This window comes from Talaromyces marneffei, chromosome 1, assembly GCF_009556855.1.
Source record: "Talaromyces marneffei chromosome 1, complete sequence".
Lineage (NCBI taxonomy): Eukaryota > Fungi > Ascomycota > Eurotiomycetes > Eurotiales > Trichocomaceae > Talaromyces > Talaromyces marneffei.
The window spans coordinates 3,776,066-3,791,480 of record NC_072348.1 but is presented as its reverse complement, the minus strand read 5'-3'; the positions used below and the strand labels follow the sequence as shown (position 1 = coordinate 3,791,480).

Below are 15,415 nucleotides of genomic sequence, written 5' to 3'. Positions count from 1 at the left end.
TTCGTAGAAGATAATTCTACCATGTCTTCTGCGCTCGTGGCTCTTCTCGCCACAGTCATATTGTATGCCGATATGGGGCATGCGAGGAATGTGACTTGTAGATGCGCACAGTCTTCCTTTCACCGGTCTTAGCTGCTTCTGAATAATGCTAAACCTTTACAGGTTCCCAATGACTTATGCTGGCCTACACCAACCACCTGGTTCGCATTAAACGACTCACTCTCCGGTAAGCTCATCAAGACCGTACCGATAGCAGCAGCATGCTTTCCAAGCCCATCCTCAAAATCATCAGAATGCACCAACTGTGCAACAAAACTGGACCAATACATCCTTTCTCGTCGAAAATCCAATTGGCTACTCTTTTCCATATCCACAATCGGGCGACCTTCCAGGCGGAAATACGACTACACGCGAGTTCCTGATAAAGTCCTGTATTGCCCGACTTGTGTGGGATCTGAGAGATGGATTGCCAAGGACGGGGCGCTTTGTAGATCGCCACTCGCCTAGTTATTCTCTCAGTAGTTGTCATGTATCGTCGCTGCTCCAAGTTTGATTGTCGTCAGTGGGGAAGGTGAAGCCATTCGGAATAAAGATCATCCGCTGATATCATAAGTCTCCGATTAGTAAGCAAGGATCCTTCGGCAAAGGCTCACGTGATCCTACAACATGCTTGTCTCAGCAATGCTCTGTTGGCAACAACCAGATCGAAATGCAGGAAGACAGAATTAATAATGCATATTCTAGAGATAAATCAGCAAAGTGCCTAACTAGATAACATCAAATGACTCATAACCAGTCATGCTGTAGCCTTGCCTTGATAACAACAAACCTCCAACCAGATTGGCCAGCCGGAAGCAGTTAGGGCTTAGGGTTTTGCCACAAAAATCCACTAGCGCCCGCTGCTTTGAAATCAAACCTGGTAAGAATAGCGAGTGACTTGAGATCTCTTTCTACTTCTTTGACCTCCCGTCCATCATCAACTTTCACCAAACAACAGAAACCGTTCGCAGGAAGTGCAGTTATTTGAAAAACTCGCATTCAAGATGGCCCGTCGTCCTGCCCGTTGCTACCGCTACTGCAAGAACAAGGTGCGTAGGAACTTTTTTTCTTGCGATTTCGTGATCAATTTTGAGCGTTTTCGGATATGGGAACAATTTGTGGGGGCGTTATTCGAAGCGACGACAGCGACATCACGACAACCAGCAGCAGATGTTTATCGCCGTGATCGTTGAATTTTGCAAATTTTCTCAAATTTTAGTTGAATTTTGTCGAATTCTGGACTGAAACTAACATGGTCGAAATAACAGCCCTATCCCAAGTCCCGTTTCAACCGTGGTGTCCCTGACCCAAAGATCCGTATCTTCGATCTTGGACGTAAGAAGGCCAATGTCGACGACTTCCCTACCTGCGTGCACATGGTCTCCAACGAGTACGAACAGTTGTCCTCTGAGGCTCTCGAAGCCGCCCGTATTTGCGCCAACAAGTATGTCCCAACCACCACCATCACTTGGAGGATATTTTTCTCTCTTGAAATATGTACTAATAATGCTGTGAAGGTACCTCGTCAAGTCCGCTGGAAAGGAAGGTTTCCACCTCCGTGTCCGTGCTCACCCCTTCCACGTCGTCCGTATCAACAAGATGTTGTCGTGCGCTGGTGCCGATCGTCTCCAAACTGGTATGCGTGGTGCTTTCGGTAAGCCCAACGGTTCCGTCGCCCGTGTGAACATCGGCCAGATCCTCTTGTCTGTCCGCACCCGTGACGCCAACCGCGCCCTCGCCGTCGAGGCCCTCCGTCGCTCCATGTACAAGTTCCCTGGTCGCCAAAAGATCATCGTCTCCAAGAACTGGGGTTTCACTCCCTTGCGCCGTGAGGAATACGTCCGTCTCCGCCAGGAGGGTCGTGTCAAGATCGATGGTGCTTACGTTCAATTCCTCCGTCACCACGGTGCTGTTGAGCAGAACATTAAGCGTTTCCCTGAGGCTTATGAGAATGTTTCCCAGGCTTAGATGTCGTGCATTTTTCATACCAAAATAAACAAATTTAGCGTCAGGAATTGATTAATGTTTTTCATGTTCAAAGTTCAACTTTTTACCCATTTGATGATTTTTTAAGGAGGAGTTACGATCTCAGATCTTTGACAGGATAAATTAGTATGGGTTAGCTGCCTATACTAAGTCTTGTTGTATGTATCATGAATGCAATCAACCTTGGATTATATGTCCATTCTCTTGAATGTAGACGAAACAAGTATTTCGATCATCTCGGCGATTATAACGAGACTTACACCCTTTACGATCACAGGTGTAGTAAAAATAGTATGATGATAGTATGCATCTATTGATCGAAAGTGTACAAGAAATATGTCCACATGCCCATGCCAAACCCTCCAGTAACTATATTTAAGAACCAAACAGATATATGTATGTATCCCCATTTCAAGATTATATCACGCGCTCCATTCAACCCCAGATGTGCCAAAAGAAGAGAGAAGATCACAAACGCCGCCAAATCATGTCCGTCGTAAGTCAAATAACAATATATGTGTTGAATGTATGATGAGTAGAGTAGAGAAGAGACTAGACTTCACCCCATGCCCCGATACCAGCGGGTCCGCCGACAGATACAGCTGCACTGCCACTACCCACACTACCGCCTATATCCCAATATGGGCGACTAGAACCACTTCCTAGCCCGTTATGGGTGCGTTTAGCGGATACTTTCGTACTCTGACTAGCGCAACTGGAGCTTGGGCGACGGAAGCGGTTGACTTGATGATGGTGACGGGATATAGGGGAGGTGGGTGTTGAGATTCCCGCTGCACGCATTTGGGCGCGTAGACCGAGTTGTCGGGCTTGAGAGCGGGCGTGGGCGCGCGCTACGAGAGGATGGTGTTGGCGGATGATGGCTGCGCGGTTGGAGGCGTCTTGTTCGTTGGATGTGGTTGTGGAGGGGGGTGTTGATGCGGAGGTGTCGGCGTTGCCTTGCTTGTCGCCTCGGCGGAAGCGGTTCATGAGGTAGCGGAATATCATTGTGACATCAAGGTCTTGCTCCCAGTATTCGTATTCTTGAGTGGCAAGTGGAGTTGTCGATGACTCTTGTGGTGCTCTGGTCCGCGATTGTGTAGCTGCGCCGATCTCGCCGTCGTCGATTCCCCATTCAGCAACGTGTTCAGCTGTGGCTGGGTCGTGTTGAAGCGTTGGGTTGAATTGAGGTGATGATACTGAAAATATATTGCTATCTTCTGTTGTTGTTTGTGGCGGTGTGGATGGAGTTATTCTTGAACTGGGCTGTATTGATGGTTGTGAACTTGTTACTGGCATACCAGCATAGAACTCGGCTGGATCCTCTGCGCGTAAATATGTACTGAATGCTCCAGGGTGTTCCCAAATTTGATGAACAAGAACACCAAGTTCGCGTGCAATTCGTTGAAGCAGACGTTCCTGCCATGCATTCTCATCTGCTGACAAAACCGTTACAGGGACATCTCGGATAGCTTCTTGCATCTCGCGGATATCAGGATGTGAGTCTTCATCAATGTATGAGGTCAGATGAATATCATCAGCCAATGACTCCCCAAGAATGACAGAAAGGATGGAGTCATCAATGCCCATCAAATCCCGAATCACTTTTCGCGTAATACGACGCAAAATCGATTCTTTCGACGAATCTCCTTGCGACCAGGCCGCGTCTGAAGACATACTCGATACATCCATTGCTTTCGTCTCGGAAATACTTCCGAGAGCGTCATTTCCAGATCTGCGAGAGGTAGCTCCAATGCTGCCGCGACTACTACGTCGCTGACGCCGTCTTGTCTCGCGCTCAATTTCTTCAAGTAATATACGACTCTGTTCTGTTCTCCACTTCTCGATCCGCTGCCATCGCTCTCGATCAGCGAGCGACTCTAACTCGTCTACCGTCGCCAAATGATTCTGTAGACTTGAGCGACGCGTGGGAGCGGCGTCCGCTGACCGTCGCGGGTTGAATTGCTCGTATCGCCATAATTGTTCTTGGACTTGTTGTCCCGATGCATGAAATGACCCTAACCCGTCATGAGTGGGTAATACGGGGTAATTACTGCTATCAGGCGCGTTGGACTCCCTAAAGTCAGGAAGACCATCATCCAGACTGTCTAATTCCGTTGCATCTTCATCCAACACATCAACGGACGCACTATCGCCTGTGTCTGCATGCGTGGCCGCATTGAAGGAGCTAAAGTCGCTCAGTCGCGAGACACCAGCGGTGCGTGCCGTTCGTTCGGTGGAGTCGCTCCGGGTGCGGGTGGTTGTCGACGCAGCTTGCGACGGAGAAAAGAGAATCCATTCTTTGGAATCGTCGTCTATTTGCTGTTGGTGTTGAGAAGTATGTGTAGCAAGTTCGAGGGCCCGTTGTTCAGAGGCAGGATAGGATGTCTGTCGACGAGGAGGGGCGTGGGTTGGGAGACGGAATGCCATCTTGGTCAAGAATGGGGATCCCCTCGATCGATTGATAACGAACGATAAGGGGGCCGCCGTCATGGACTACAGTAGATGAAGTAGGAAGAGCAACTGCCTCCCAGCCGCGATGAATGTGCGACTGGAGGAGTAAAGTCAATTATTGGGGTGAATACAGGACGAAAGAGATAGATAAGAAAAAGATTAAGACATGGTGTGGCAAGGCGATCAGGCGGAATAACAGGAAGTCATGATGGGGAGATACCTGAGCCAACAGAGGCCAGATTAAGCCCGGAAGCGGGTCCCGTGATAAGCTCCAATGACACACGACACTCTGATCCCAACAGATGTTCTCTTATATTTCTTATACGTTGTAAGTTAACGTTAACTGAGAGCGAATTTGAGATTAGATCTGGTGGATATATGGGGGTCAAATTTTTTCTCTCTTCCTTTCCCTGATACATATTATAAAAATCAACGCACGCAGCGAGAGGCTATATGATCAGTCATCAACAACTGTCAAGGGCTGAGTAAACCCTTCTTATCGGCTGATTGATACAGACTACCGACCACTACTAGTAGGTAAACTTCACTAGCTCGATGTTGTTTAGGCGTTTCGTGTTTCCGTTGGCTGTTTCCCCTCTACTGGCCTGGTAGCCATTTGCATTTTTATGGCTTGCGTGCTTTTTCCTAAAAATTGGAAGAAACCTTGCATTTCATCCCATGCCAGCCGACAAGGATATAAACGAGACAAAGCTGTCCTCTTCCTAGACTAGAATATAGCCTGATGTCGGTGAGTATTTATGTACAGACATACATACAGAGTAACTATTCAGCCAATTTTATATGCATTGCCAGTCGCAGCCTCAGGCACAAATAAATTGATGACTCAGGCATCAACAGCCAGCCCTAAGTTCTAATTTGTCTACATAGTAATCAGTAACTAACTACGTAGTAATGTCTGTCCATCCAAGACGAGAGAACAATCGAGAATCTCAGGCAACGCCAGAGCTGTACTAATTTAGGGCTTAATGGCATCCTTTAGGTGTGCGAACGTCATTCTTCAGCTTTGCCAATCAACATCTCTCGACTTTATGAATTATAAGTGTGTGGGTCTATGGGTAACTATAGTTTTCATGACGCGTGGAATTGACCGAGAATGAAATTGGAAAATATTAGGATTATGTATTGTAATGTTTGTCACATGACTTTTTATTCAGCTTGAAGAACCATTGGGATGCGGCATGCTTTATGATACTATCGATGCATAAACTGACCGCCATCTCCAACCTTGAAGCTTACAGAACGTATCTAAAGTACGGGTTCTGTTTGTCCGTCAAATCCTTGAAAGCAAGTCTGTCTCGCTCACGCTCATCGACCGTGATGCTCTCGCGCTTTTTGTTTTCGCGACGAAGCACAAAGTATAGGGTAGACGCGGAGACTATCGTAATACAGTAGCTGGAAGAAGGGTCAGTAAAAATGATCCTTAGAGAAAGACGAAAAAAAATACGTACCAAATAATCAACCCAGTCCATAGCTCAGGATAATGCTGCGCCTTGGTCTGACTCTTCACCAACTGCGGCCCAATAATATTTCCAACACAATACGCAACAAACACCGCGGCAGCCATAAAACTCTTCTTGGTCTCACCGGCAACATTGCTCGCTCCTAACGAGATTGTCAAACTGACCACGGGCCCAAAGAATCCAAGCAACGAATAGCCTGCGACAGGGGTAACGGGCTTGTGGCCCCAGAAAGATTTCCAGATCATCACAAAACCGGCGATGACGGGCAAGCAGCACAAAACAAGAGAGATGGCGCGGATATTGCGGTAGCGTGAGCATAGCCAGCCGCTGAATATGATTCCGAAGGCTGAAAGACCGCCGAGAGGGAATTGGAAGAGGATGCTGTCGAGGGTGGAGTAGCCAAATGTAGAGACTATGAGGGGGCCGAAACCTGAGACTGCGCCGTTGACGGTGTATCTATTTGCAACTTTTTAGTTCTGGTTTCCTCGAATCGGGGAGAGGAGGAACAACTCACGCAGCCGCCATCGTAATCGCAACAAGCCAAATCTTAATATCCAAAAGCGCCTCCTTGACATGCTCAGCTTTGAAAGTAGTATTCTTCACACCCGTCTGTCCAGCCCTCAATCGCTCAACCGCCGCAATGCGTTCCTCGGGCGCCAAAAACCACGCATCAGCGGGCGAATTGGGCAAGAAATAAGCCCATATTCCGAACAGTGCGGTGATAAATCCAGCAAAGATGTAAATGTATTGCCAGGGAGCCAAACTGCCCCCCTTCACCTGTGCAAAGCCATAGTTGAGCCCGCCGCCGATGATGGTGAACCAGCCTGTGGCGGAGAACCACCAGCTTTGACGGAGGGCTTGTTCGCGTTGAGTGTAGTAGCCGCTGACCATGGTCATGAATGCGGTCGGGATGATGGATTCAGTGAAGCCTGTTCTTATTAATTCCGAACAAGAATCGATTCTGAGGAATAGAAGACCAACCAAGGAAAAATCGCTGCACCAACAAACCCTGCCATGAAGTAACGCCGGCAGTAGCTGCGCAAATGATACCCCAGATGATCACCGCGGGACACAAGACATTACGAGTAGTAAAGTGCTGCACCGTGTACGCCATGGGATATGACCCAGCAAGTTGACCAAAGTAGAAGATTGACGTTGCCCAACTCAATCTCGACGTGCTTGTTACGGGTGGGCTCACGGAAGTGTTGGTCACAGTGAGGTGTAGGTCACTTGTCATGCCGAAGAGAGCGGCACTTCCTAGAATTGCCTACACGAGACACCGATAAAGTAAGCCAATATGCTCAATGGTAGATTTCCGTTCTACCAAGTTGGGGACTGACCTTATCCCAATAAACCAATCCATAACCTATATAACATGTTAGTCTTTAGCCAATTGCAACTGAAAATGAGTAAACCCACCAACAAGCATAGCAGGCATCAAGACACAATCAATCTTGCGCAAAACGCGCGCATGAAATTGCGCATCTATCGAGCGCGCTTCCTCTCCCAGTGCTTCAACGTCGCCAGCAACTACTGCATCCGACTTCTCGTTGGTAGCATCAGCATTTGGTCTGCTAGCAGAAACATCTGCATCATGCAGATCGGACTCAGGCTGAGTCATCCTGTGGTTTTTTGTTTTTGTCTGACTCTTTAGATGGTCAATAATTGTCCGTGCAATGTTTATTTGTATCGTAGCTAGCCGATTGAAGCTTACATATGTATCCGTCAACAAAATCTACAAACGCAATGTGATAAGCTTATGTCAGAAATACTAGGGTAGTGGCATACGTGAAATATTACGTCGGATGTGCAGACAAGGGTCTCATATAGCTTCGGAATCTTGAATGGAAAATTTTCTGATTTTGACTTTTGATGCCTGAATCAGAGTCCAGACCACCCCGCACGTGAAGTGGGTAACCCTAAGTTTTTTGGACTCTGGACTGTCTGGACACCAGTAAAACTCCCGATAATCGGCTCACCGGGTGTACGAAGAGGGTACCTTTGAATTAAACATGAGTGGGTTATTCCATTTTCTCCCTTCAATAGTAGAGATATTAAGATAATAAGCGGAAATTGTTTCGACTACATACCAACAAGCACTTTGTGATTTCATTAGAGTGGCTCCACTATGGGACTTTGGCACCTCACAGTTACCGTATTACGACGTTACGGGTACAGGTACATTAAAGGATTGATATGGACAGTCCTTTATTACGGCCTGGTAATTGTGAAGAATTATTTATATACTACAGTGTAGGTACTAAACGAAGTAGTCAATTTTGGTAACGAGCCCAGCTACTAGTCGGTCCTCACGACAATGGTTCCTCAGACAGGTCTTTTAGACTTATCTCAGGGCCCACTCAATGTCTTCCAGCCGGGCTTTGCTTGAAAGTAAATTAGTTGTGGCGACCAAGTATTATGATTAACCCTCGAGGGACAAGATAGTAATATTTGAAATGAGACATGAGGCTTTGGTATAGTAGTTTGATTCTAGTTGGTAGTCCGATTCATCATTATACATACTTCATGAACATCATCGCACGATTTTATAACTCCCCCCACTGACAATCTCCAATTTCCCCTGCGCAACCATGCCCGCAAGAAATTCCCGGAGCTCTTCATTGCCAAAAGGAAAGCCACCAGGTACTGCAATCTTGAGCATCATGATAATCCTCTGCAAAGGCATAGCACCTTGGTTCGTCAACATTCCCACAATGAATTGCCAGTACAGATTCATCTTCTCCATCGCGGCAGCATTCGCTGTTTCCTTTGCTGCAGCGGCTGCGGCAGCTGCGGCGGCATCAGCTTCTGTGGTAGATGGACCAGCGGCTTCTTGGTCGCCGCTAGTAGTCATTTCATGATCTCCGTCGTTAGGAAGCACTTCAAGAACACGGAAAGAGTCTCGCTGAATCTCAGTCAAGATACGCTTGCTTACCCAGAACAAGCAAGCGCTGCGTACTAAAGAAGCAGACATTCTCAACGTCTCGGCGAGTTCGGTAACAGTCTTCGTGACGGGTGCATCGTCAGAACTAGGCCCAGACTGAAAGGCATATATCACCGTAGCCTGCCATGTTGTGACTTCATCTGTAAAAACTCGATCTTCCAGGTCTAACTCGACAGTGACGTGCCCCAGAACATTAAGCCAGGATAATTTGCGAGATTGTTTCAATGCCTCAAAACCAGCAGAGTAACGTTGTTGTAATGCTTTGATCTCCTCGGGTACATCGAATGGCTGATCTTGGATAGCTGGCCAGAAAAACCGCGAGAGGATCTTGGAATGCAACTGCGGGATGTTGTAGCTCTTCTGCGCCGGAGCAGCTGCGCCCCAAGCAGGTAGTGGCTTTCCGGCTAGTTCTTGGTCATTTCGAATCACAGCGTCAACCCGCTTCGAATCCAGAACGTCGCGGAGCATGACTTCGCAAGCTTGCAGCGCACCATCACCGAATCGCACTTTCAACAACTCCAACACCGATAGTTCCTGATCAAAGTTTGCTTTTTTCTTAAGCAACCGTTCTGATAACATACTCTGAAGTTCTTTCACAAACGCCTCCTTTGAATCGAAGAGACTAATCAGACTACCCACCACATCCGCACCCTTGGATTTCTTGTAGTCTGCAGCGGCATCAATGGGATCGGGCATCCAGCTCATATCATCCCAATCAAGCTCGCCGGAATCATTCTGCAGATTCCGCTGATGGGCATTGGTGAGCTCTGTTGCAAGCTCTACCAAAGTCTCGCTATTATCCGCATTATCGGCATCAGATGGGTCTGCCAAGAGGCCCCCAACAATTGCCTGGACTGTGTCGTCACGGTCTCGAAGATATTTTCTGATGGGTCGAGCCGCCCGATCCAGGAGAACGCCTTTTGGATCCAACAGGCTGAACGCTCGTATGATCGAGATATAGAGCTGCAATATTTCCGCTGTAGATGCTCCTGGGTGCAATAAGCGCTGGGTGAGCGTGCCGACGAATGCAGTCGACAATGAAAACCTAGAGGCGGTATGTGTCGTATACTGTTTAAGGTCTTCAATAGCGCCACGACTTGAATCCCAATCAACAATCACATCAAATAGTTCACTGGTGCGTAGAGCGCCCAGACGAGCCAAGCCAATCTCCTGCCATTTTTCAACATCACCAAGACGGACCTCAACCAAATCATCAACAGAGTCATCTGAGATGGACAACTGTAGGATTTCCAGCACTTCAACAGCCAGCCTTGCAAATATGTTTTCAACCCATAAACATAAATGCTTCTTAACAAGAGAGGGTGTATCCCATTGTTCTTTATAGCTCACAATAATGAATTCGGTCATCATGTCATTCATGACCTGAGCGAATACCTTTTGTGCTCGGTGACCACCGAGACCATAGTCGTTCATATCATGTAATAAAGAAAGGAGGCTATGCCTGGATTGGTCCATCTTACTATCGTCATATTCCGTCATAATCTGATGGCGAGCAGACTCTGATGATATATTTTTCCACAATCGATAAGTGATTGAGTATTGTTCGTCGATCTCCATATCATTCGATTCAGAGTCGTTCGCTTGATCATTTCTCGCCTGCGAGATTCCTAGAATATCAACAACAGTTTCCCGGAATGTTAATTCTAGTAGATCCGATATGCGTTTCGACGGCAGCGAGTGCACAACGATAGTTTTGAAACTTTCCCGTAACCTAGAAAAGGAAGTTTCGCGTTCTGCAGGATTTAATTTCGGCACCACATGAGTCAGAAAGGGTGTGAAATATTTCTGCTGGGCCAATCGTAGACAGCGCACCGTTTGTGCCAAAGGATGATCCTCAATTCCTTTCTTCAAGGTCTATGAGCCCCGTTAGTGCATATCACTGTAATCGACGAATATGTATACATACAGTGCATAGCATAACTTCCAGGTTGGTAACAAAATGACGTCGAATTTCATTGCAATACCAGGAAATTAAATCATACTCCTTAAGACCTTGGTGCAGAACCCTGTCGTGAGAAGACGAAGAGAGCAGAAAGGTCAAAGCGCTCTTCGCCTCAGATGTGGTGTCTTTCAATTGTTGATGTGATTCAGCATATTCAAGATAGCTAGTAGGAGTATCGAAGACTCTATCAGGAAATTGAAGAAACTCGGTCGCTGAATGCCAAGCTCGACTCCAAATGATGGCTTCTGGTTCCAGCGCTTCGGAAACCGTCGCCTTTTCGATTCTTAGCTTTTCTGGAGTGCATGATGCTGATCAATGTAAACTGACCTTTGATAATATCGCTGAGCCAAATGGCTGGCCTGGCGCACTAGACCCAAGTGCCGGGGTTGCTAGGGGAGTGGGAGCATTTTCAGTGAGTTTGATGGGCGCGAACACAGAGTTGAAGACACGCTTGCGGCTCCGGGCAAGAGAATCTATCTGTGACATGGTGCAATACGTCTTGAATTTTTCAATAGCATCTCTGTTATTTTTCCGATCGTCTAGCCCGTTGAATTTGAGGCCTTGATGGCCGCTGTAGCCATTGAAGGATGAAAAGTCGCTAATCAACAAACTTGCAGACGGAAAGAACAATCTTGATTTTGATAACGCGCGGAGAAGTCGCGTGGTCACGTGTTATCATCGAAAACAAAGAGGCAGTTACAGAGAACGTTTCTAGAAGAATGTTTGAGCAATTCGTGTTATATATAATAATTCTAACATCTTAGTTAACGATTGTCTCATATCAATATATTTCGTCTCATATCTAGAGGACTGTTGGTAGATCTTCGGCTGGGTTACAATAGCAAATTTAACCAAACAAAATACGACGGGGGTATAAGGTGCTAAGTTTCACGAGGCGGCGTATATAACAAAGTTTCGTTCTTCTGACAGATGTTGAAGTCTTAGTCAATGTAATCGTCAATGATTATTTTGACCTATCTTTGTCCACTTTTTCCCATTCACTATCCGTGCTTATATAACCGGAGCTCTCCCCTTCGCTGGTCTTCCTTTGGCTGGGGGCATTGTTACTGGATTTATTCGACTGTGATGCACTTTCCGGGGAGAGGGTTGCCGTCTCAGGCTGGTTGACTCGGCGTCTCCTAGTCTTCGACAGTCCTTCGACCTCCGTCTCGGTCTCGGAATCATTGGCATCCGCCGAGGTATTCAACTTGCTAGTCCCGGATGTTTCCTGTTCCAAAGCTTCTTGTTTCCTCTTCTCCTCCTCTTGGCGTGCCTGTTCTTGACGCACTTCCTTAGCAAACCAGTTGATGGACCACCACAGCGCTCCGGAGAGAAACGAGAGAACAACAAAGTGGATACTGGATGTCGCGATGAGAAGGAGGAATAGGACGAGTTGGAGTGCGGCGAATGTTGCGTTGGTGGCCACAAGGAGAGTGGGTGTTGGGCCAGGCGTGAATACGCTGGACCACAGGTCCTCGACGAAAGATGCCATATCGTATTGGAATATCAAGGATAACGGTGGTAACGGTTTATCAAATCTAAGTCCAGTAAATCATCAGTACCTTCATCTCATTTGACTTAACGTAGGTGCATTGCGCGCTGCTATGGAACGCGCGACTCTCTCCATGGATAAGGCGCGGGATAAAATTCATACCGATAACGATATTTTCAAGTTTAAAACAGGAGTACTTGTCCGCACCAGGCGTCCAGATCAAAATGTTTGAGATCTAGATAATAACTGATTGCTTCAAATAAACACGGTACCTGAGATAACGACTGGAATCAGAGTTTGTCAGCGCAAACAGAAGCAGACCGTCAAATCACGGGACATAAACCTGGCGCAGTTTTCTCCGCTCTTTCACATAAACAAAGGAGTGACTCGACTTACCTTGATCTTAAGACGAAACTCAAAGCTGAGCCCTCGACCTGGAGAATAAAAGTATAAAATGATCAGAACTGGGCGGGCTGCATCCAACACATGAGGGGTATTCAGTCGACCGATGACCCCGAGAGAGAGACGTGACAATCAATCCGACGGATGACGCACTGCCGCCCGCACTAGGCGGCTTCGAGCTTAGCCTGTTGATACCTGAGCCTGATTCATTCTTCGTGCAACGACTTGGGTTGAAGGAATGAATTCACGCATTTCATCAGCTACGAGACGAATTGGTAGTTTACAGAATGCTTCTCATTGAAATGAATCAGTTCTTTATCCTGCAAATCGGTTGTCGGTAGGTAGCATCAAAACCCGCCTTCGACACAATGACCTCACATGATCATCCAAAGCACGTGCTGTTTTGTATCTCATGTGACTATCTACAGACTTCCATGTTGGCTCCTTGAGTTGTACTGGACTTGAATCGACTTCTTACTGCCAGAAAAGGAATCGCTCAGTGTTGGCGCAGCATGTTGTAGGTCCAACCTTGACCTAGGATGAAATAGGTTGGGGTGTTTACCGGTATATTCCCCGCAGCAGGGGTCGTATCGAATTTCCGACTTCCATGACTACGTAACCTCCGACTTGATATGCGTACCAACGACCTCTAGAGACTTGAAATATTGCAGCTGAAGACTAGCTGGGGCTTTGCAGCCACTTGATAACAGCTCGACTTCTGAAGAACTGTCGTGTGCGATACTTCGGTTATGGACAACGATACACTTTCAATGAGAGGCCAACAACGAAGCTACGAATGGCACAGTCCAATTTTATAGTTTTTACGGCGGTCAGCTTTGCAATCTCCGGCTTTGACTTCGTGAGGAATCACCAGGCTCCTCTGGGTTGGTGCTGATCGACCTCGGCACAGCGAATATCCGGCGTATTATTTCACTATTCTGTCTGTAGATGAGAGCGAAGTGACTGCCTGCGAAGAGTCTCCCGAGTTGATCGAAAGTCAGACATTGACCAAGTTTGCGGTTCAGATGACAAGTTGATAAAATAGAGCACTACCGTTGTCATAAAAAGGTCATAGAGAGTCTCTTTCAAGAACTTGGAACTTGAGCAAGGATCCTTGAGGCTATTGATTGAGCGAAGTTCCAGGCTAGGTAGACTATGGCCGAAGATACTCAGCATGACGGTACGTTTATGTCTTTTGGACAATAGTATCGCCAAATCTTGTGAGGTCAGGCATATTCTGCATCATTGTGTGACATGCTCACGGAGCATGTGATATTCCAATCCCTTCGCCAGCTGGGATTGCTGGGCAACAAAGAGAGCATGTCTGATAACCGTTTTGAAGAGCCAACTCATTTAGAAAATATTGGTCTCTCCAAGCTATACAGCAGACTCTTATTCGGGCTACGTAAAGCGAATTTGGTGAGTATATCTCCTCCACTTTCACTGGCTAGATATGAGCTTTTCAACATCTATATATCTAGTTACGAAGATCTAATATCAAGCGCTGGTACATGGCCATTGAGATACGTCGCAAGTTGTGAGGATAATCTTGTTGTGTTGAACTTCATAGCAACTTATATGGACGTCAATTGATGCCCATAAGCCTTGGGATGGTTTATTTGCCAGGTGGCTTAGCGTTGCACCTACTGGGTTACTCTGCCATAGATTATTGGTATATTCCATTGGTATTTTATAGAAAGTGATATATAGGGGCCCAAACTGATCTCGAGCAGCAAACTGGTATCCACAAATTGCGACAACATGTCTAGCGCTGAGTCAGATGATCAATCTCAATTCATTGAATTGCATAGATAGTGCCACATTAATGAACAATGTATCGCTGGTATGCTACCAGCAGTTCATATCTATTCGGTCAGCCTTCTGCATCGTCATTTTAGCCAGGTCAACGGTGAGTCGGTGACGTTGCTCATCATCTCGTAGTTTTAATTGGTGACCTATTAGTGTTGCCTATCCGCAACTTTAACTCCGCACCGTAGTCTATATGCATGCTGCCCCCATTGCTTATGGAGTGCGGATACTAATGACAGGACTTTTGGACAGAAGCTGCCTAACAATTGGTTTCAAGAAACGCAAAACAGCATACTAACCTGAATAAAAGGGACACATTCGAACCTTTGAAGCTTATCGGATTACATCCTTACATGTCAGAAACTTCCAACACTGTGTGTGTGAGAGAGTCGGCTAAATTGGCTACGTATATCCAAGTTCAGTTAGGGCAAGTTGTGGTGCTGGATACTATCTTAGACTTCGTACCTGGCCCCCATAACTCTAACAAGCTTGGCAAACGTGTCGGCAGACGGGCTGGAGTTCTTGATGAATTGCCGAGGTTCGTATACTACGTATTAGTAGACATCAGGGCTGGAACTGACTTCTTCTAAATTAATAAATGTAAGCAGCCACCAAACTATAATCTTACTTGATCAAGGTGAACAAACTTGACATCTCTCAGCTCTGTATATTCAAAATATACATAGTACCAAACAGGCCAGCCTTGTCTGTCAGGTCCCAACTGACCGGCCTCACTATGTAAATCGTGCCTGTAGGTAACTGCATAGTACCGCAAAAAGCAAACCGTAAATACGGAGATAGATCCCGAACAACTCCGTCGGCGTCGATGCTTTTGATGGGGTCGAGTC

The 15,415-nt window shown here is 46.7% G+C and overlaps 4 protein-coding genes across 4 annotated transcripts; 1 reads left to right on the top strand and 3 right to left on the bottom strand.

The window, feature by feature from the left end:
* Window positions 1–1,043: 1,043 nt before the first annotated feature.
* EYB26_001410 (uncharacterized protein) lies at window positions 1,044–2,007 on the top strand (the record flags this gene model as incomplete). Its single annotated transcript, XM_054260720.1, has 3 exons — window positions 1,044–1,088; window positions 1,308–1,483; window positions 1,557–2,007. 3 exons carry the CDS (start codon window positions 1,044–1,046, stop codon window positions 2,005–2,007), a joined length of 672 nt encoding a protein of 223 aa, XP_054116695.1.
* Window positions 2,008–2,577: 570 nt separating this feature from the next.
* EYB26_001409 (uncharacterized protein) lies at window positions 2,578–4,452 on the bottom strand (the record flags this gene model as incomplete). The annotated part of the gene is made up of 1 exon (XM_054260719.1): window positions 2,578–4,452. The coding sequence occupies one exon, from the start codon at window positions 4,450–4,452 to the stop codon at window positions 2,578–2,580; it is 1,875 nt and encodes a 624-aa protein (XP_054116694.1).
* Window positions 4,453–5,729: 1,277 nt separating this feature from the next.
* Window positions 5,730–11,350, bottom strand: EYB26_001408 (uncharacterized protein; the record flags this gene model as incomplete). The annotated part of the gene is made up of 11 exons (XM_054260718.1): window positions 5,730–5,889; window positions 5,946–6,413; window positions 6,472–6,886; window positions 6,939–7,224; window positions 7,298–7,323; window positions 7,377–7,605; window positions 7,672–7,692; window positions 7,746–7,796; window positions 8,524–10,776; window positions 10,829–11,137; window positions 11,192–11,350. The coding sequence occupies 11 exons, from the start codon at window positions 11,348–11,350 to the stop codon at window positions 5,730–5,732; spliced, it is 4,377 nt and encodes a 1,458-aa protein (XP_054116693.1).
* Window positions 11,351–11,828: 478 nt separating this feature from the next.
* Window positions 11,829–12,356, bottom strand: EYB26_001407 (uncharacterized protein; the record flags this gene model as incomplete). The annotated part of the gene is made up of 1 exon (XM_054260717.1): window positions 11,829–12,356. The coding sequence occupies one exon, from the start codon at window positions 12,354–12,356 to the stop codon at window positions 11,829–11,831; it is 528 nt and encodes a 175-aa protein (XP_054116692.1).
* Between the last annotated feature and the right edge of the window lie 3,059 nt (window positions 12,357–15,415).